This window comes from Ursus americanus, chromosome 30 (assembly GCF_024610735.1).
Source record: "Ursus americanus isolate L20-20 chromosome 30, mUrsAme1.1.p, whole genome shotgun sequence".
NCBI classification, from domain to species: domain Eukaryota; kingdom Metazoa; phylum Chordata; class Mammalia; order Carnivora; family Ursidae; genus Ursus; species Ursus americanus.
In genome coordinates, this window is record NC_142156.1 from 900,292 (window position 1) to 922,739 (window position 22,448).

General features: G+C 49.3%; 1 protein-coding gene across 1 annotated transcript in view; it reads right to left on the reverse strand.

Annotated features, from left to right (window-relative positions):
* Window positions 1–1,243: 1,243 nt before the first annotated feature.
* The window catches only part of LOC148107425 (small G protein signaling modulator 1-like), an 84,531-nt gene continuing 63,326 nt past the window's right edge, over window positions 1,244–22,448 (reverse strand). Inside the window, 9 exon segments of the mRNA XM_087857153.1 lie at window positions 1,244–1,422; window positions 5,858–5,940; window positions 7,864–7,988; window positions 9,934–10,508; window positions 10,511–10,520; window positions 11,871–11,939; window positions 13,425–13,607; window positions 17,486–17,614; window positions 21,176–21,321. Coding sequence (XP_087713279.1) covers window positions 1,244–1,422; window positions 5,858–5,940; window positions 7,864–7,988; window positions 9,934–10,508; window positions 10,511–10,520; window positions 11,871–11,939; window positions 13,425–13,607; window positions 17,486–17,614; window positions 21,176–21,321 — 1,499 coding nt within the window.

Here is a 22,448-nt window from a genome sequence, read left to right on the forward strand (position 1 = left end):
AGACCAGACCCAATACCTGGATTCTTCCCCTTTCTCACTGCCGAGGGGACATCTCAGGGTTTGGCTGGGGCGGCCCCTCAGAGGCACGGTCCCGTGGACTGGGGCATCAGTCGTGATTAACAGCGGCAAGTTCCCTGCTATGGACTCCCCTGCCGCCCTCCTTTTTATCCCTGCTCCCTCTTCCTTCTGCCTCCAGCCTTGATTTCTAGAGAACCCAGGCTAAAAACCAGGACTGACTTCCACGGGGCCCCAAAGGGAAGAAGTAAATCTGGAGAGTGGGAGAGAGTAAGTATGAGAAGACGCACTTGGGCTCAGGAAAACACCTGCCAGCACCAAGTACGTGCTTGTCCCTCTTCAGAGGTCATGAGTTCCCTGTCATCAGAAGTGTGGGCATAGAGGCTATACACTGTCAAACAGAACACCATGAAGGTGCGTCCGGACCAGACCCACCTCAGCAGACTTCTAACCACCTTTCTGCCTGAGGCTCCCAGGCGCCCTCTTGGGGGAAAGGTAACCAATCTCAAGTACTATTGTGAATAGAGAAAGCAATTGACACGTGGGTAAACGGCTCTTTGGTTCAGAAACCTTCTCCAGAGAGCTCTTTTCCACAAAAGTTCTGGCTCGTCATGTGCCCAAATAAAGGTATAATGGCCAAAAGATCAAGGCTTAAAAATGATGAGAAACACAGATAACTCCCCAAACATTCATACCTGGCATAATGAGCAGGCACAATCCATCTAAAAAATTTGATCTTGAAGATCTCATTGGCTGACACGTAGTAACACGCTTAAACTTTTTTCTCAACTTAACAATTCTAAAGAAAGTCAATTTTATTTTTAAGTTAATTTGTTTAAAAGCTCCGAACATTCTTAGATAAAGTTCATATCAACCTCCCATACTCTCAAGCTATAGTTTGGGATGGTTTTCAAACGGGAGGTAACTTCCCTTCTCAGGGACGCTTCACTAAGCACAGTGTGGACGCCAGCAAAAATGCCACGTGGCTTCAGCACCTTGAACGTGTCGAGGAAGGGAAAGGAAGCCAGTCCTGATGGCGCCCTGGCAGCGACCAAAGCTGCCGGCCCAGGCGAGCACACGCATCCCCCCGGTAAGTCTACAAAAAGAGGCGCAGCCGTTCTGGCCACTCGGGGCTTGTGAACGTGGAAGTCGTCGGCTGCAGCGGTCGGGGGAGGAACCCGGCTTTGGGAGGCGGTGTAGGCGGCCGCCCAGGATTCACAGAAACCATCTAGGCGTGACCGGACTCTGACCACAGCCGGAAGAAGGGCCAGCACATTCCTGCCAAGGGGACCAAGAAGTTAGGCCGGGGGTCGGGACCCTCGGCACACAAGCTCCAGTGCCAGTGCGGGGGCCTGGGGTGCTCCGTGGGGAAGGCGAGGCGCACAGCACTCAAAAGAGCTGCAGTGACTTGACAGGGAAAAAGAAAGGGGGGGGGCAATGCGCGCCTCGGTGCCTTCGGTGGACACACGGGGCACCCAGCACCCTGGATAGAAGGCTCACAAGAACCCTTTCAGAGCCCCCCACTGTGGCCTGCGACCACGGTCCCCGGCGGGGCCCCGGCTCAGATTAGCCCCGGAGCCCAGGGAAGAGAAATGTGTAGGTGGGACCCAGCAGAGGCGCCAGTGCGAGCAGCTGAGGAAGGTGCACAGGCACCGCCGTCCCCCCACGAGCTTTGGGCATGTGCCCGACTCATTTTTTATTCATATACACATTTGCCATTCACAAGGGATATGTCCTAAAGCCATCTAGAAAGCCCCCACAATTCGTGCGCAGCGAGGGGAGGCGGGGGCGGCGGGCATCAGCCCAAGCGCTCACTGGAACAATTTCGCGAATCAGCTTTTCCTTTCCCTCTGTGGAGGGTGTGTTGAAGCTGTACACGACGAGGCCTGGAATTTAACTTGATTGCAAAATTCAACTTTTGCCCACTCATTGCCCTCCTCACCTCCGTCACCAGATTGCTTTTCAAGGCCAGTTCTCACAAATGAACCACGCGCATTTCGCGTTTCAAGCATTCACGGGAGCAACCCGCAAGAAACCGCAGGGCAGGACCCAGCCTTCCACCTCCGTTCTCCAGCTACGGGGCCCTCCTCTTGCCTACACCTCCGACCCAACTTCTCAGTGACATCTCTATGCCGCTGACCTTTGCACCTGTTGTCTGTCCTGGAAAGAACGACGCCTCTTATTGCATAGGATTAAGCTATGGATATTAGTAAATGTTCAAAAAACCAAGCGGAAACCACCTGATGCTGGGGATGGTCCTGGCCTCAAAGGATGGCGGTCAGAATTTAGAGCTGAGAGGAAGCCTTAGGTGGCCCCTCACTTTACTCCCATACTCACAGGGGTGAGAGCTGAGGGGGTCTAGGGGACTTGCTCCCTTGAAGAATACGTAAAAAAACTTGCCCAAGGATGCCCGCTGGTTAGTGGTAGCAGTGGAACTAGAATCCAGATCAAAGCTTGTCCCATGTCACGGGCTCCCCATGTTTACATAGCATGTGAGAGCACATTTACAGCGGCACTTGGAAACTTGTGACTCTAGATGCCTTCCTCTTCAGTCGCTGTCCCCTAAATGACAGTCAACCACATTCAACAAGCTATGAAGCGGCGCTCACCGGGCACTTCCTATGTACCAGGCACTATGGAGAAGGAGTCAAAGGAAGGACAAGCTGTCCCACTGCTCAAGAGCTTACAATCTAGTTGGAGAAACAAGACATTTGTCCACTAGAGTTTACTGAGTGGCCATGTGCCAGGCACCACTGGCGTGAACTAAACTAGACCTCACTGAGCTTCCCACCCAATGGGGGAGACAGGGCAAAAAGCAGACAAGTAAGTAAGAGGAGTCAAAGCGGAGCTCATGAAGGGTGGTGTGGTGGACAGTGTCTGCACCACTCTCAAAGACTGGGGGGCGGGGGGCTGGATACCATCTCTTCTCTGAGGTGTGATGTGTGAGTTGATGCATCTCGTAACCACAAGGGAAATGGTCCAAAGGAAGAGCCTTCCCAAGCAGAGGGACAAGGAGGCACAGGTTGACATGCCCCACATACAGGACGAAGGCCAAAGGAGCAGGTAACCCAGGAGAAGAAGAGTCCGAATTGAGCTCAAAAAGTCAGGCACAAAGCAGACCACGCAGAGCCCTTAAGCGCAGGTGGGGAATTGGGATTTGGTGTAGGAGAAGGGCGTCCTCTGACCTTCCAGGCACAAAGCTGACTGAATAGGAATCGGCATATGTACTGCCACAAAGACTCATGCCACGTCCAGGGGAGGGACTGCGTGGAGGTGAAAGAAACTGGTGAGGGGGCCGAGATTCCTGCCCAAGGGAGCAGAGCCAAAAGTGTCAGAAGTAAAGCGCAGGCCCGTCTGATTTCTGAAATGTACAACACGTGTTTATTACAGGCCTCGGCAGAGAAAGGCAGCTTTTTATGATCCCGAGTCAATTTTGCATACAGGAGCTAAATATACAGGCAGAATAATTATTTTCACTTTTTGTTAGAGGTGGTAGCACACGGGAGAGATTGCTCCTTTGGGAAGAAGAGGAACAGCCTTCCAAAAGGTGAGGAGGGCAAGTGCAAAGGCACTCAGCTCTGGGGCCCTGTTCAGGGTGGGGGCGGGGGTGGGGGAGAACCGGAGAGGTGAATGCACTACCTGGAGTTCACCGCCAGGTTTCCACCGAAATGCTATCCGCATTAGAGTCAGCTTGTCCATTTGTACAAAAAATGCAGCTGGGATATCGATAGGGATCACACTGACTCTAGTCAATTTGGAGAGTACTGCCGTCTTAACACTACCAAGTCTTCTAATTCACAAACATGACATGTCTTTCCATTTACTTAGATCTTTTAATTTTTTTAAAGCTTTTGTTTATTTGAGAGAGACAGAGTACGTGAGCAGGGAGGAGGAGTAGAGGGAGAGGGAGAAGCAGGCTCCCCAATGAGCAGGGAGCCCGACATGGGGCTCAATCCTAGGACCCTGAGATCATGACTTGAGCCGAAGGCAGACGCTCACCTGACCGAGCCACCCAGGGGTCCCTAGATCTTTAATTTTGTTAACAGTGTTTTACAGGTTTGGTATATAGGCATACTTGTTTTATTGCACTTCTCTGATACTGCTTTTTTTTTTTTTTTTTTTTTTACAAATTAAAGGTTTGTAGCATCGAGCAAGTCTATCAGCACCATTTTTCCAACGGCATTTGCTCACTTTGTGTCTCTGTGTCACATTTGGGTAATACCTGCACTGTTTCAAATGTTTTCATTATTATCATGTTTGTTACAGTGATCTGTAATCAGTGATTATGACTCGCCGGGAGCGCAGATGATGGTTAGTATTTTTTTTTTCTTTTAGCAATAAAGTATTTTTAAAATAAGGTAAGTACATTATTTTTCTAGACATAATGCCACTGCACACTTAACAGACTACAGTGTGGTGTAAACACAACTTGTATATGCGCTGGGAAATCAAACAATTCATTTGACTCGCTTTATTGCAATATTCGCTGTATCACAGCAGTCTGGAATTGAACCTGCGAGTCTTTCACTTCTTCTGTTAAGTTTATTCATAAATATCTTCTAAGATGCTATTACAATTGGAATTGCCTTCCTAATTTCGCTTTCGGATTGTTCAACGCACGTGTATAGAAGTACCACTGACTTTTGTATATATATCTTGTATCTTGCAACCTTGCTGAACTTTTTTATTAGCGCCAATATTTTTTTTTTGGGGGGGGGGAGGGAAGCAGGAGAGGAAGAGAGAATTTTAAGCAGACTCCATGCCCAGTGTGGAGCCTGACACAGGGCTCGATCTCACAACCTGGAGATCACGACCAGAGTCGAAATCAAGAGTCAGATGTTTAACCTACTAAGCCACCCAGGCACCCCTCCAATACTTTTTTTCTTATTTCTTGGGATTACTATATGCAAAAATCACATCATCTGCAAATAGATAGTTTTACTTCCTTTCCAGTATGCTACCTTTTATTTCTTTTGCTTCCCTAATTGTCCTGGCTAGAATCTTCTGTAGCAAAAGTGGACATCCTTATCTTTTTCCTAATCTTAGGAGGAAAGCATTCAGTCATTCACCATTGAGTATGAAATAGCCGTAGGTTTTTCTTAGGTGCCTTTTATCGTGTTTAGAAAGTTTCCTTCTATTTCTAGTTTGTAGAGTGTTTTTAACATGAAAGGGTGTCGGATTTGGTCAAATGCCATTTCCTCGTCAATTAAGATGACCATGTCATTTTTGTCCTTAATTCTATTAGTATAGTGAATTACATGGATTCATTTTCATTCGTTGAACCAGCCTGCGTTTCTGGGATAAATCCCATTTGGCCATGGTATATAGTCCTACTATATCTTGCTGGATTCAGTTTGCAAGTGTTTTGCTAAGGATTTTTGTCTTTATATTCATAGAGGACATCAGTCTGTAGTTTTCTTTTCTTGTGACATCTTTGTCTGGTATAGGTATCAAGGTACCAATGGGTCCTCATATAAGGAATGGTCTTATAGAGTGAGTCGGAACGTATTCCCTCCTATTCTACCTTTTGGAAGAGTTTGTGAAGAACTGGTATTAATTCATCAGTGAAGACATCTGGGCCTGGGTTTTTCTTTGTTCCCATTCACGTTTGTACAATCAGTGGCTAGCGAAGGCCTGGCGGGGTGTTGGGCACCTGGCGATAAGTGTTGGCTAATGTGGAACGAACTTTTTATTTTACTAGGACCTTGGTGTGGTCACCAACAGGTCCTCTGAGCACCTGCACTGACCCATTCCATGGAGTCACAAAATGAGGTTCACATCCCCTCCTCTGCAGTAGGGAGAAAATTGCACCCCTGGCCCTGAGTGGGGAGGACATACTCACCGTCATCCAGGATGACCAACAGTGGAGCCAGGAGGTCACGTATGCCCTGGACATAGCCGATCTCAATGTGCTGCCAGATGTAGCTTCAAGAGAGACAAGGGGCCCAAGGATGGCACTCACGACCTGTCTCTCCAACCCGCTCGTCCTCTCCCTCCTCCCTGACGCAGTTCCCCACCCCTCACCTGGACCACTCATTCCTTCAGCTCCCACCTTCGTTCCCTTCCCCCATCTGACACGCTTCAAATATCCTATTCTCAGGCACCACGATGGCCTTCCTAAAGCCCAACTCAAAGCACCACATGTTCACAGGCCCCCCACTATGACAAGACAACATGCAAACCCCTTCGCTGGGGGTACACGGCATTCACTGTCTCCTCCCCATCACAGCCCCACCACCTCCTGGTACTTCCTCCTCTCAGGCACACATTCATGCCCCTGTGCTTTGCCCTAGCAGTTCTGTGCCTGGAGTTCCCATCTGCCCCCTTAATAATAACTAATATCTACTGAGCATTTACTGTATACTCAGCCACTAAAAATGTATTACACCATGAAATTCTCAAAATAATCATATGAGAAAGGTATTATCATATCCCGTTTTACAGATGAGGAGACTGAGGCCAGAGACACAAGTGACATGCATAGAGTCATACACCTAATAATAAATGGCAGAGGCAGGATCTGAACCCAGGTGGCCTCACCACAGAGTACATATATGCCAAGTGGTTTCTTGAGTCTCTCCTAATTTTGTCAAAGGCCATCTTGAATGTCACCTCCTCTGTGAGGCCTTCCATGATTTCTTCCAAGGCCATAACCCAGAAAAGGTTGGTTTATCCTTCCTTCTTCCCCAGCACCTTTTCATTTTAATGTAACATACTATATTAAAGTTCATTATATTTGTATCTCCTCAACTCAATTTTGAGAGGCAATGATTGCTTAGGAGACTGTAAAATAGAATAGTTAAGGGATAGTACTTATTAATAAAAATGAGTTAGAGCAGGGATTGGCACACCTTTCCTGAGAGGTCCGGATAATAATTATTTTCAGCTTTGCACGCCGTGCGTTCTCTGTCTCAACTACTCAACTCTGCAGAAGCAATCATAGAGACTATGCGAACGAATGGGCATGGCTGGGTTCTAATAAAGCTTTATTTACAAAAACGAGTGGTGGGCCGGATTTGGCCTGTGGGCTACACTAGTATAGCCCTAACCCTGAGTTAGAGCAGCCTGGAGAGATGCCCACGATGCATGATTAAGTGTATAAAGCAATTCGTAGAAGACAGAGTATTAATCCCATATAGATAAAATAAAAAAACATTAAAACACATATGTACTCATGTGATATTATATAATACACACTATATTATGTTATTTACACATAAATATACACATGGCTTGGGAGGATGTTTACTCAATTGTTAGCAGTAGTTTCTTCTAGGCGAGGGGGCATTATGACTGGAGAGGGAAGCAGCTTCTCTTTAGACCTTAGGAACTTGTGGTTTCGCTGGGTGATTGAGGTTTTTAATAAGCCTGAGTTACCTTCTTATTTTAAGAAAGAAAATATTCAGTATGTAGTGAAAAGTAATGAGAGGCTCCAGGTCTTGGCTTAAGGAAACAAAGCACAAGACTCTGGAGCCCGAGAGACGTGAGTACGAGCTCCTGCTCAGCCAACTGCCCGCTGGGGGACGGGAGCAAAGCGCTGGCCTTCAACCTCCATCTCCTCCCCTGTGGACGGGGGTAACACTTCACCCCACGGGCTTGCTGTGAGGACGAGATGAAACAGTGTTTAGTGAAGGGCTCAGGAGAGTGCCTGTATACAGTAAGTGCTTAATAAATGCTCCCTGTTGTGATCATTGCTCGGATTGTTATCTTATTGTCAGCGTGGGCTGGTGTAAACGCCAGGTGGGCAAGGTGCCAGGGGCAGAGGCTGCCGTCCGGCTGGGCTCCCTGTGAGCCCCGTCTCTGCCACCCCTCCCGCCCCCCCCCCCGCAGACCTCCCCATCCCCCCACCTGCACATGATGTTGCACAGCTTCTCCAGGTTGGCGGGCGTGAAGTACCACTAGTTGCGGTCACACCTCTGCACGTCCTTCTCGATGCGGTGCAGGTTCACCGTGTACAGGTCCAGGAGCTCCGGCTGCAGACCCAGGGGACGGGGAGGAAGGAACAGTTACACCCCAACTCCTCCCAGAGGTGGGATTCCAAGGGTTCTCCCTCCTCCCTCCTCGCCCTCTCCTGCTGCCACTGAAAAGCATGTCCTCTCCCTGGCCCGGGTGGGTGTTCGATTTCGTTTCTGTTGTTTCCCCCGAAAGCCTCTTTTCACTTTGTGGGATGGAAGTTCTTTTAGCTTTTCTCCCTTCTATAAAACAGAACAATTCTCTAAGGTGCACAGACGAATGGTCCCCGTTGAGTGGACGAGGGTTATAACCAGCTGGAGGGGCAGCGACCCTCCCCCACTGAACACCGGACAGGAAGAAGGGAGGAAGCGAGCGGGAGTCTGGTTCCCACCATATGCTGGACTTACTGCCTTGACCCCACCTGATGAAAAGGTCCAATGATATGGCAAGAAAAATACGGAACATTCCAAGGCCAAAATTTAACCCAGAAAGGCAAGAAAATACCAAATCTGGCTTCTGCCTTGAAGGAAGCTTCCAAATTGGCAAAACATAAGCTTGGGTTGAATGGTTTTGGGGTCTTTCTCCCCTAAGGTAAGGAATCTAATAAGAGACTTTCCTGCATGAAGGTGGGACCCCCTCAAAAGCCCCATCCCTGGTAAGGGAACCCCGGAAGAAAAACTAACATTTGGGTTCTCAAGGACAGCTGCCTGTTTTGAATCAAGGTGTCAGATGAACTGTAAAATAGATCTCTCTGGATAATTAACAGCTTTGAATCAGATTTACAACATACACAGGTGCATAATTCAAAAGCAAAAGTAATCTCCATGTACAGGTGGAGAAAAATCTAAGATGACAGCTATCCATTGGGAGCAGTGGACCGGGGAAGGCCACTGGAGAGACTTCGCGAGACATACAAATGAACAGAAAACCTCATGTGTCCGCAGTGTTCCAGGAGAGATTTAGAAAACTGGCAGAGTGCGGAGGCTGGGGGCATGGAGTGATGACCCATACGTAGCAAACGTAGGAAAAGACAACAGAGATAAGGAAATCAAAATGCATCCGGGGAAAACAAAATTGTTTTTGTAGGAAAGAAAAAGAAATAGTGCTTCCTACGTGGTGTATACATTCTGTTGTTATACGAGTGTGAACAAGAGCCATTTAACTGAAATCATTGTAACTGTAGTGGATGGATGGGGATGGGAAGGTGTCACTTATGGGGCGAGGGTGTGGGTGTGGAATGTCTGGAATTGCAGAAAAAAAGGGGAAAAAAAAGATCAAGAAGTAGCAATACAAGTATGTTATTTACGGACACAGGGGTAAACACCAGATAACTTGGGCAGAGTAAGTAACCACTATGACCTCTGGGGAGGGCTCCACGGGGGCAGGTGGGGGGCACTTCTGATTTCCTATTCAGCCTTGTCTGTTTGACTCTACAAACTATGGGCATGTGTATCTTAGATAGAAATAACAAGTTCTTCAAAGGAAAATGGAAACACAACTCCTGGCTCCGAAAACCTCCCGTTCAGTTGACATCCTTTGGCTTGGACCTTCTGGCAAGAAAGCAAACTTGAGGATTTAAAGGACGTTGGACCTGATCGTACGCCAAGATACTCATCCTCAAGGCTGCTATTGACTGAGAGGTCACCGCATGTCAGGCATGGAGGACCGGACTCACTAATTCTGAGAACAGCTCAAGAGAGAAGGTACTCGACTGATAGGGAAACTGAGGCTCAGAGACATGAAGTGGCGTGCCTCAGCTGGGATTGAACCTGGGGTGGTTTGAACAGCAGAGCCTGGTATGATATTGTCCTCCCTCCCAAAGGGGCTTTTCCAGTGCAGCCTCTGTGCCTGGGAAAATGTAACAGAGCAGAGGTCGTGCTGGGAAACTGAGGCTTGTGGGACACGCCCACCCTCCCGCAGCTGTTAGGTGAGAACACGGAGTGGAGGAGAATCCTGGTGACTTACAGAGTAAGTGACGCCGCTGGAGGACACGGGTGATGCCTCGTTGTTGGCAGAAACGGCCACGGCCAGAGAAGCCAGGGCGGGGAAGAGACTTTCCATCTCGGGTTCTTCTGAGAGCTTGTCCTCACTGTCCACCTGGCTGTGCTTCTCCACCTCACCGCCCCCCCAGCCCTCCATGGCAGCCCCCTCCACGGGCAGGGCCACGTCCATGCTGCCGGTGAAGGACATGAACTCGTCCATGCTCTTGTTGGCGAGGAGGTCGCTCTCCAGGCTGTCCTGCATGTCCAGCTCCTCATGGGGGGCCTCATCCCAGGAGGTGGTGGCCTCACTGCTCTGCCCGTTCTCCACGCTGCTGTCCCCAGGCCGAAGTGCCAGGGGGGCATTCTGTTGGGTGTCCATGACACTGTCTTCTGTGCTCAGTCTGGGCTCCGAGTGCTCCGAGAGGCCCGAGGAGACGTTGTGGGAGGAGGGATGGCCAGAGTCTGGGAAACAGGTGCCATTCACCAGGTTCCCATTGGGGATCTTGGGCTGTTTCTCCTCCAACCTGCCTTCTGCCTCGACTTGCTCCACTTTGTCACAGACTCAAACACCTGAAGACGAGGTGCACAAAAACAGACAGACAGAGAATGTCCCCTGTGGCCTGGTTCCAGCAGCCGCCTAAATATCCATCAGCAGGGGACTGGTTCAAATATGGAACATGCACGTGGAATACTATACAGTTGGGGAAAAGGATGGGGTGGAACCAGGTATGATACAAGCTCCCGCTGTGAAAAATAAAAAAAGTGACCTATTGCATGGAAATGCATAGAATAATCCAGAAATAAGGAAGCACTGAAATTGCCTGAGGAGAGAGTACTAGGGAATTCAAGTGGCAAGGAGCGTAACTTTCATCACACAAAATGATAGGCACATAGTTTTTAAAGCAAAAAATTGGTTAAAAACAGAAGGAACAGGCTAGAAACAGCATAGTATATCCACGTGCTTGGCTGTTACGGGTTAATTTTCAAAAGTACTTTGATAATGTATGAACTACCATGGAAAAGCCTCCAGGATACATCTCAAAGATTGTTCTGTGGTTCTTTGTGTCCTGAGGTCAGATCCTATCAAGGATGTAAGACCATGTTCCAAGGGAACACGAAGTATTTCTTCTCTGTGTGTTTATGTCACCAATCTGATTTGCTGTTAAAATCACGTTTTTGGTTTTTCAAAATTTCTTCTAGATTCAACTGTTTTAAATTATGCAAAAAAAAAAAAAAGTCCCTAACTCCAAAGTTGGAACTAGGAAACAAGGGCTATTCAGGGAAATGTAGCTTCTTTTCCTGAGCCCTCCCTTGACTCCTGCAGGCGACCATTCTGATTCATTTCTGGCTTATTCATCCATTGTTTTTGAAAATAGGTATATTAATATTAATATTCCCTCTTGTTATGCAAGAGGTGACATAGTACACCTATTTTGGGGGCTTTGCTTTTTTATTTAATATCACATGAGACGAGTTAACATTTCACTGAATAAAATGGAAAGCTGTGGACCAACACACATGATGGCATTTATGTAGAAATTTTCAAAAATTACCAAACATTGCAATATGTCCTCTATATACCGTGTACATATTTCTGTGTACGTACAGGCAATCAGTAGGGTCTGACAGCACACACAGCAAAATGATGCTATTTCTAGGGAGGGCAAGTGGGTATTAGGAATGATCAAAGCCAAATTTAGCTTTTTCTGCAATACTTTAATTTTTTACAGGGAGAAGAGATTCATATATTACTTGTGTGCCTAAAAACTCCATTTTTAATGCTAGCATGAAAAGCTAAAACAAATAAACCCTAGGTGACCTATAGATGATGGACCTCCCATCCCTTTACTCCAGGTTGGAGGGAGAGGGTGGGTGGGGGAAGGGGAGGATGGGGAAGGGGCGGGGCCTCTGGAAGGTCACCTGTGTGCTGCTGCTGGAGTCACTCTGCAGGCGGACATGCTGGCGGCCTGAACTGCAGCTCTGGGAGGACTGATAGAAAAAGGGGCCGAGAGAGCAGGGGTGAGGCTGTATCCCGGCTTTGGGGCCCTGCTCTCAGCTCAGGCAGGGATTCTGTAAGTGCGGCCTCATCTCTATTCCTGACTTGGGCAGGTCCCTTCAGGGCCTCAGCCTCCTATCTGTACAATGAGAGTGGGGGGGGGGGTATCCCTCTGCTCCCTGGAGCCTCAGGGCCACACAGCAGCCAGGGGACCCCAGTTCCCACTCCTGCAACCGCAAAACCCTACCTTTAATTGCCCTGTACTTGAGACTTCCGCCTACTATTTAAGTTCAACTCCCAGTGACTGGTTGGCACTAATGGCCTGATTTTTTTATTCCTTTGTCTACATGCTTTTGCCCTTAGAACTTCTCATTCCTGCCTACTCGGCTGCGAGGCTTGGCCCTGGGACCTGCGGCAGCCCGGGGATGTGAGCAACCTTGCCAGGGCAGACGTTTAACCAGCACTCGTGTATCTCCACTTTGTCTATGATCTGCGTTCACTATGAGAACATGCCCAGCTCTGCCTGCTGGACGATGGGACATGTGGGGCACATCCCGGTCACCCCAGACATGGCAGAGAGCCCAGCGAAGATCAAGAAACCTTTTAGCGGACCAGGCGCTGACAGCGGGCAAGAGTGAGCCCTGCCAGCCCCACTCAGAAGTGCTCCGCTGGGGCGCCTGGGTGGCACAGCGGTTAAGCGTCTGCCTTCGGCTCAGGGCGTGATCCCGGCGTTATGGGATCGAGCCCCACATCAGGCTCCTCCACTATGAGCCTGCTTCTTCCTCTCCCACTCCCCCTGCTGTGTTCCCTCTCTTGCTGGCTGTCTCTATCTCTGTTAAATAAATAAATAAAATCTTTAAAAAAAAAAAAAAAAAAAGAAGTGCTCCGCTGAGCCAGACCCACGAGGACACATTCAGGGCTCATTGTCAGAAGTCACTGACTTTTGGTGGTCGCTTGCTATGCTGTGCAGCGTGACTGCTGGCAACCCGATGAGTGTGCCTCGCTGGGGAAGAGAATTAACCTTGTTCTCAGCTCCTTCTTTGGGCTGCCAAGCCGGCGCTTCGGTGAGGGTGGAGAGGTGTGATGTGGCCACGGGAGCGTTCCCGACATTCCAGAACGCGGTGCTCAGCACGCATGTGCCGAATATGTGAAAGTCGAGCACTGTGCCAGGCGCTTTGTATGCACGATCTCACGTGAGCTGCACACAAACTTCCCCTATGCCAGTGGGTGTTCCCTTTAACAGAGGTGGAAATTGAGGCCCGGAAGTAAAGGTGCTTGCTGGAGGCCCCGCAGCCAGAAAATGGTGAGGCTGGATTCCAATGCAGGTCTCTCGAACTCCAAGGTCACCTCCCACCCACATGCTAGGGGTGACAGCTCCAGACAGCCGTCACCGTCCCTACAAGAGCTACACGGAGCAGATCCCTGCCTTTACTGCCCCTCCCCCACCCCCGTGCTCCCAGATGGGTGCCGCCCATCACCTCGTTGCTGATGGTAGCGTCCCTGTGCCTCATCTGGTGCAGGTGGCCGTCCAGGCTGGCCCCTGACGAGCATTTGGCCAAGGCAGCCGCGTGGGACTCCCGCTCCCTCTGCCGCACGATCGCCTCACAGCCCAGCCATTCGGCCATGGTCTGCGCATAGCACGCGTGAATCTGCTCGTCCACCTGCCGGGGCAGAGACAAGGTCAGCCCTGGGGAGAGCCAGCCCAAGCCAGACGAGGACGCCAGCTCCGACCTGGGAGCCTGAGCCCCAGAGACACCCCAGATGTCATGGACATCCAACGGACACCCACTATGTGCAGGGCACCGGCTGGGCCCTGAGGGTACACAAACGTGCGCGAGGCTGCATCTTTCTTTCAATGTTCCCTTCCTCCCTCCTATTCATTCATTCATTCATTCATTCATTCACACATTCAAATATCCGTGGAGCCAGGGAGCATACTAAGCCCAGGGCGTACTGAAGTGAGAGGACTGTTTCTTTCCTTTCTTATTACCTTCTCTCCTTCCTCATTCACTCATTCACCCCTAATTCGGGAGGCACCTACAATGTGCCAGGTACCCACTCCACCACCCGTCCACCCCCCCCCCCACATTTACTGAGGGCCTCCCACGTGCCCTGTGCAGGGCCAGGTGCCGAGGATACAAAGATGAACAAAACTGACCCCTCCCTTTACTTACAGGAGGACTACAGATTTCAAGCATTTCCCTTGTGGCATGTCAGCGGATGGGAGGGTAGCTGGCCTTGTTCCTGATACACGGCCTGGGTAACCGAGGCTCTGAATCAGCCCGGCCTCTGGGCACAAGTCGGGACAGACAGGCTGATCTAAGTAAGGGTGTGGACAGGCATGAAGACAGAAGGCAGGGAGCTTGCTCCGTGTCCAGGTTGGGAGGGGTGGGGAATCCTTTAGCTATTCAGGGCTTCCAGAGAGAGACTCAGGGTCCACCCTGCCCAAGGCCTGTCCTCCCTCCCACGGACTTCCAGAAGATTCATCCCAGCATACCTCCCCATTCCCACTGCCTTTCTAGGCTAGGTTTCCATGACCCTGCACCAGGACGACCCCAGCAGCCTCCTTCCCGGTGCCTGCTTGTCCCAGCCTGGCCCCTCCTATGAGTTTACCCCTCAGCAGCCTCCTCTTTTTTCCTCCCCAGCCCCACCTCTCACTGTCACCCCCACCCTCCTGTCCTTTATGTGCCAGCCACCATGTCCACCATGCCCTTCCCGCCCCTCCCCACACAGATACACACACACACTGCATTATGCACGAGTCTCCCCTTGGGCTTAGCTCTGGCTGGCCCCTGTTCCTAGAGGCCCTGCCTCACCCCCATGGCCTGGAAAGAGAGCAGGTAAGCCTTCTGCCTGGTAGAGGTGCCTCCTATGCGCTCTTACAACCCTGGGTTTGCCTCCATCGGACTCTGCACGACCCCCACTAACCTGGCAAGGACCTCGTCTAACACACCGCTGGGTCCCCGGTCCCAAGCACAGGGCCTGGCACACCAGAACGCTGTTCCTGTTCACCGGGAGCCCAGCAGGCAAGGGGGTGAGGTGTGGCAGGGGCCTCCCGCTATTTCCGAGACGATTTCAGACAGTTCACTGGCATGGGGTCTTATCATACAGAATCACGGTGTGATTTCTATTTTCAGCTCCCCTTTAACTTTTCAGATTACGGGGAAGGTCAGTCTGGTGCTACAGTGTCTTGAACACCTCCTATCACACTTCAGAAACCCCCTCCTGACAAAGAGAGAGCTGGCCTCAGGCAGGCTACGGCATCTGCGTGGAACTGAATTATGTCCTTTTGTCATATCCTATTTGTTTTTATGGTTTCCTTCTATTACGCAAGTCATGTCAGTTTTCCATTGATGGCAGGGATACCAAATATCTTTTTAAATAAGCTATATACATAGTGAGTCAACTTACTGACAAATGTATAATAGCACAGGTGGTACTCGGATATGGAATGTTAATACCACCAGGTTTTAAGAACTTAGTATGAATAAAAGAATGCAGAATCTCTCGATAATTTTTATATTGACTACAGGCTGAAATGGTAATATACTGGGTATGTTGGGTTAAATAAAATGTATTATTAAAATTACTTTCACCTTGATAAAATGATACAGACCTACCCATACACACACACACACACACGCACACACACGCGTGTGCACACACACGAGATACTGCAGAAGCTGGTGAAGTCCTAGTGAGGCCTGTAGTCAAGGGAGCTCTATGGTGCCCACGCTAACGTACCGGTTTTGATAATGAGCTACTGTTCTAGGCGATGCTTCCATTGGGTACGGCAGGACCTCTTTGTCACAGTTTTTGCAACTTCTTGTGAACTTATCATTTGTAAAAATATTTATGGGCATCTGTTCCTTTCTACTTTCTGAAACAGGACTACTAAAGCATTAACCGAACACTCAGGATCAACGTAGGTGCCCCGGTGTGCTATCGGCTGGAGACGACTCACAGCAGGGTAGCATTAGACCAATGCAACGGAACGGGAATCCACACTAACGGGCCCAACTGATTGCTGACAGGGACACAAAAGCAGTTCAGTGCAAGAAGGATGGCCATTTTGTCGAATGGGGCTGAAGCCGCTGGACGTCAAAGGCAAACAATGAACCCCGACCTCAACCACTCCCTGTATACACAAAGGAACTCAAAATGGATCACAGACATAAGTGTAACACGTGCAACTATAAAACTTTGAGAAAAGAAACATAAGAGAAAATCTTCGGAATCTAGGGCTAACTAAGCAAAACGTTCTTAGACTCGACACCAAAAGCTCAATGTACATGAGGAAAAATTGGTAAACTAAACCTCATAAAAAATTTAGACATTTGTTCTGCAAAAGCCCCATTAAGAGGATGAAAAGACAAGACACAGACTGGGAGAAAATACTTGCAAACCATTTATCCAACAGAGAAGGAATATCTGGAGTGTATTAAGAACTCCCGAATGCAACAGTAAAAACCCGAACAATTCAGCTAGAGAATGGACAAACGACGTGAGCAGACACCTCACCAAAGATACCCAGATGCCAAGTAAGCGTGTGCAAAGATGTTCACTGTCACTGGCCATTTGGGAAATGCAAATTAAAACCACAATGAAACCTCCTTGACACCTGTCTGAGTGACTAACGTAAAAAACAGCAACGAGACCAAAACTCCAGGGAGGGTGCAGGTGTGGCTCACTTGGATATTGCGGGTGGGAAGAGAACACAGCTCAGCCGCTGCAGAAGCTGGACAGTTTCTCCCAAAACTAAGCATGCATAGTGTGCGTCCCAGCATTGTACCCTTGAGCGTTTAATGATGACTTACACTCCCACGAAAACACGAATGTTCACTGCAGCTTTCTTTGTAATAGCCCAAACCAGGACAAAACCCACCTATCCGCCGACAGATGGATAGTCAAACTGTGATTCACCCAGGCCGTGGGACACCATGGAACTCTTGGCCATAGAAAGGACAGACTGCCAGGGGATTATGCTGAGTGAAAAGGTCAATCCCAAAAGGTTAGATACGACATGATCCCATTTCTACAACATCGTCCAAATGACAAAGTTGCAGGAAGGAGGAACAGACTGGTGGTTGCCAAATGTTAGGCCGGGAGGTGGGGCTCAAAAAGGGTAACACGAGGACCCTGGTAGCACCGGAAGTGTTCAGTATGTTGACTGGGGTGGTACACACACACACACACACACACACACACACACACACACACACACACACGTCAATGCCCTGGTTGTGATACTGTATTATAGTTTTGTAAGATGCTACCATTGGGAGAAATTGGATAAAGGATATGCGAGACCCTTCTGCATTATTTCTTGTAACTATGTGAATCTATAATTATCTCCCAAAATAAAATTTTAAGCAATGGCATCTGTGGCTTGCATTGTATTTCTACCGGACAGCCCCGCCCTGGGGTTTCCTGGCTCCCCCACGTTCCCCTGCCCCATCTTGGTCCAGCATGAAACCAGAGCACCCCCAGCCCCACCTTTTGCTGCCAAAGACCCCACTGCCCATCAGGGGCAACCAACCTCCTTCCTTTCTGCCTCTGTCATCCCGAACTGGTAGTGGCCCTGGAGGAAGGGCCACACAGCCTTGCGGATCTCTGGCTGGATGCCGCCATAGGAGATGAGATGTAGCAGCTCCCGTTCCTCGTAGCTCTGTGGTAGGTGGCAGGAAGTAAAGGGTTGGTCAACAGAAAACCAGAAGGAGGGCTCCGTGACCTGGCAGCCCTACTTCTCAGACCTGGCCTTTAGAGATCATGCTGTGAATAAGCAAAGCTGTGTGTACCGGGACAGCCATCCTGGCATCATATGGGAAAACCCCCAACTGCCCGCTGACGGAGGAACAACGGATCCCTACATGGGAACACCACATCGAAAGGGCAGGAGGAGAAAGGGCAGGACGCGCATCCGTGAGAACTTACACAAAAAGATGTTCAAAGTGTATTATTAGGTGGAAAAAAATCCCAAGAGGCGGAACATATCTAGTGTGAACCCATTTTTTTGCAAAAAATCCCAAAAGGTCAGTATAGAATGAACGAACATTTCTACTGAATTTTTAGTCGATGTTGTGCATTGTGTCGATATGGCAGCATGAGTTCAAAGTTATTAACCTTGATTCAGCTCAAAGAAAATTGCTTAAAAGCAAATCAATCCCAAATGAACATTTCCAGCTGGTTCTTCATGCACTATGACTCCTGTGCACACTAAGACGACTTTAACAACTGTTTGCTGTATTGTCCAATAGATTTACTCTCTTTTCAAAAATTCACTTTCAGGCAAAGACTTTGCAGTTATAATTAGTCATGCTGGGCACCCAGCAGGCCCAATCTGTTCATGTTTGTGTGTGTGTGTGTGTGTGTGTGTGTGTGTGTGTGTGTGTGTGTGTATGGAAAGTACCAATGACTACTAGAAAGCTACTCTGAAGGGTAGTAGGGTTCTGTTTCCTCCTATCTCTTTACATTCCAAAATTACAAGCATATGTGACATTTTTTAAAAGTAAGCTCAATGCCCAGCATGGGGCTCAAACTCACAACCCTGAGATCAAGAGTCACATGCTCTACTGACTGAGCCAGCCAGGCATCCCACTGATTTTACATCTTAATGCACGTCTTAGATGTACCCAACCACAATGGCAAAACCAGCCATTCTTTTGTCTTTGTTGGAAATTTTAACTTGTATTCTGCAGACAGCCTTGTCAAAGCTGCTTAAAATCCGAGAACTATTTGTGTCCGAGGCTGTAAACGCTTCATTAAAAAGCCACCTGCTTGGGTCCTGGAGCCCACAGCTGGACTCCATTTCCCAGCCTCCCTTGCAGTTAGGTGTGGCCACGTGATGAGGCGCTGGCCAATGGGATCTGGCAGGATGTGCTATAAGCCATTTCCAGGCCAGGGCTTTAAAGGAGCAAGTGTACTCCCTTCAGACTCTGCATCCCCCCATTAACCCTGGAGGATGGTGGGGCCATGAGAATGAAAGGCCCCTGAACCTCTGGAGGGAGGACAAATGCCCACTCACCAGGAATGCCCACCTAGGACTCCTCACGGAGCAAGAAACATACCCCATGATGTCAAGCAACTGAAAAAGTGGGGACATTTGTTATACTGCTGCTCAGTCCACCCTAATACAACAATGCAACCAAGAAGGGTAAAAATACGGCCCATTTGTGAAAGGACTGCAAAAGTGTTAGACGAAAATTTTTCATTTTTGACTAATTTATTTGATCAACCAACTTGTACTTAGACTAGTACCTTCCAAACTGGGGGGATCACTGAAGCGTTTGGGGAACTTCCAAAAAATATAAATTCTTGGGCTCCACTCCCAGAGATGCTAAATCAGTAACACTGGAGTGGAGCCCAGAAGTCTATATCTTTCGAATTCCTCAGGAAATGTGCACTCTCCCAGGCCCCCGGGGATTATGAACACTGTGACTTTTTTGAGAAAGTAAGCTGGCATATCTATTTAAATTTTAAATGCGTATCAATCAATTTCTAGGAATCTACCCCTGAAATAAAAGCACTAGGCAGAATGGTATGTGCTTATGAAGATGTTGACTGGAGCACTGTTTGAAATAGTTTTTAAAAAGAGAAAGAGCCCCGTTGTCTATCATTAGGGGAAGATTTGAATAAATTATGGGCTACTCATCTGTGAGGTGTTAAGGTGCTAGCATTTAGGACTTCACCTACAGATCTGAAAGACGTCTTTTTTTTTTTTTAAAGATTTTGTTTATTCGACAGAGAGAGAGAGACAGCCAGCGAGAGAGGGAACACAAGCAGGGGAAGTGGGAGAGGAAGAAGCAGGCTCATAGCGGAGGAGCCGATGTGGGGCTCGATCCCAGAACACCGGGATCACGCCCTGAGCCGAAGGCAGACGCTTAACCGCTGTGCCACCCAGGCGCCCCTGAAAGACGTCTTTGATATAAACTGAAATTGTTGCTTAAAATACAAATATAACATCACCTCATTTTAAAAAAATAAGAATTACAGACATATCTATGTAGACATATCTATGAATGTATAAGCACCAGAAATATACATTAGGGTCTCTACATAACTGACACTATTCATTAACTCAGGCGATCAGAACGAACGCATTGTGGCAGAAAGAAGGTAACTAAACAATTTTTGTTTTATACACCTGCATTCTTCCTTGTTTGAGTTGTCCCAGTAAGCAGGCATTCCTCCTGTTGTTCAGAAAAACAGCTAATTTTGGCCAAAAAAAAATGTCAAATAACCCTTCTGTTTGTCCAGGTTTGGGAACCAGTTTGTTTCTCCCAGAGTCCCCCAGCATTCCCAAATCAATACACAGGATAGCACCTTTCCCCAGCGTGGCGAAGCCAGGCCCTCCCCAGGGCCCGGGTGGGAAGGCACCCGGCGGACTGAGCCACCGCGTTCGTCCCGCGTGGAGAAATCAGGTCTCTCTTCTGAAAGCCTGCTGCTGGCGGCAGTGAGACTAGTGTCTATCGAAATCGATTCTGCCTTCCACACCAGCCATGGAGGCACTTTTCCAACAAAGGTCCCTGTGGCCCCACACATTTGAGGGATTGTTCCATATGCTCCCCCCCCCATCCCACCCACCCCCGTTTCTTGAGACCGGCAAGTGTATCAGCCTAGCCAAGGTTCTAGGAAGTGCTGCAGGGTACAGAAAAGTTGACTCATCTTGTTTCCCAAACTCTCCGACCGTGAAGCTTTTTTCCACCGTAAACACCTTCCTTGTGGGGACATTTGCCTTCTGATAAGAAAATCTTAGAAATCTGTCTCCGGGTGAAATATCTAATGGGAGGATTCTCTGGCCCTGAGGCAGAGGGGCACGTGGCGGGCTTTCCTCCACCCAGCTGCCTCCTCTGACTTCACTACCTCCGTCACTCTAAGTAGTTCAACTGTGCTGTAAGTTCCTTCCTGCTGGGGACTTAAAGCACTTCTTGCACCACTGAGCATACAGCTGGTGCTTAATAAATGCTTGGTGATGGATTCATTCTTACTCCTTCTAGATGAGAATATGTACTTTCCATCCTCCTTGATCCTCACCCTTACAGGCAGAAGTGGGCTGTGGGTCTTGGAACTCTCAAGAAGGGAAGGGCCTTTGCGTTGGGTATGCAGAACCCAAAGGTGTCATAACAGCCTCAAGTCCTCACAAGCAGGTGGGTCTACTGCTCAGATAACCAGACGGTCCCCCCACAGGCTCTGTCTGCCCCACTGCAGACCGAGCCAGGCCAAGCCTTACTGTGCTGTCCTGAAGGTACTGCTCCCAGATCCTGGCCGTCAGCCCGTGCCCAGCATCACAGGGCGAGTCTGGAGACACGATCATGTGATTGACCAGGGCTGACAGGTGGGTCCTCACGGTGGACAGGTGTCTGCAGTAGGCAAGCCCTGGATAGGGAGGGAGGGAAAGGGCCATCATCCACCACCCAACCCACCTTGCCTTGTCTCATGGATCTCAAAGCACTGCCCCGCCCGCAATCCCAGTGAACCCTCATGACCTAGAAAGTCCCACCATCCCTTTCTTCCAGGCGAGGAAGGGGCTCTGAGGGGCAAAATCCCTTGCTGGCCTGACTGCTTAATAGTTGGGTGAGCCTGGAGACGTCCGATCACCTTTCTTAGCCTGGGCCAGGGTGACATTATTTCTGCCAGAAGCCAAGGTATTTAATCCATGGGCAGAGGCCGGGAAGGGGCGGCAGGAAGGAGGTGGTAAGTGACCCCACAGGCTCGCTGTGCCTCTGGGTGCCTCCAATCTGTCCCAAGGGAGGAGAATGGCAGAGGTGGACGAATCTTGTGCAAAGTGCAGCTGGATAAAGAAGGCCCTGGGAGATGTACCTAGTTTGCTTTCAGAGATGGCTCTGCACTCTTAAAGGGTTTCCCACTAACCTGCTGCCCCTTACTTGCTCTGCCCTGGGCACCTGGAGGGCACAGTGCCTGGTACACAAGAGGCAATCAGCAAATGCCAGAGTGTGTTTGCTCTGCCTGTGCCCCCGCCCTCTGACTCTCCCTTACCAAGGCCCAGAGAGGACCCTTCTGGGGCCTGAGGACAGGCCCCTACCAGCAATGAGGAGGAGGAGGGGGAGGGGAAAGGAGGGGGAGGAGGAGGGAGTGACTAACACTTACACAAGCACGCACTACGTGCCAGGGAGCTGCCCGTACCTCACATACTTAACTCACTAAATTCTCATACAACCATATGAAACAGGTACTCCTATCTTCTCCACATTATAGACGGGGAAACCGAGGCACAGACTGCTTCTGTCTCCTGCCCAGGTCACACTGCTAGGAAGTGCAGAGTTGGGATTTGATCACAAGCTGCACAGCACCAGAACCTGGGCTCTTAACCACCACCAGGGACAAGCCACTGAATGCGATAACATTGTTTGAGATCCCTCTTGACCCCCAACCCTTCCTCCAGGAAGCTCTTCCATTTGGGTCCCATAAATACTCGTCCAGGGCCTGCTCCACGCCAGGCCCTGCATTAGGCACTGGGGATGGGTGATAACAGAACAGGCAAA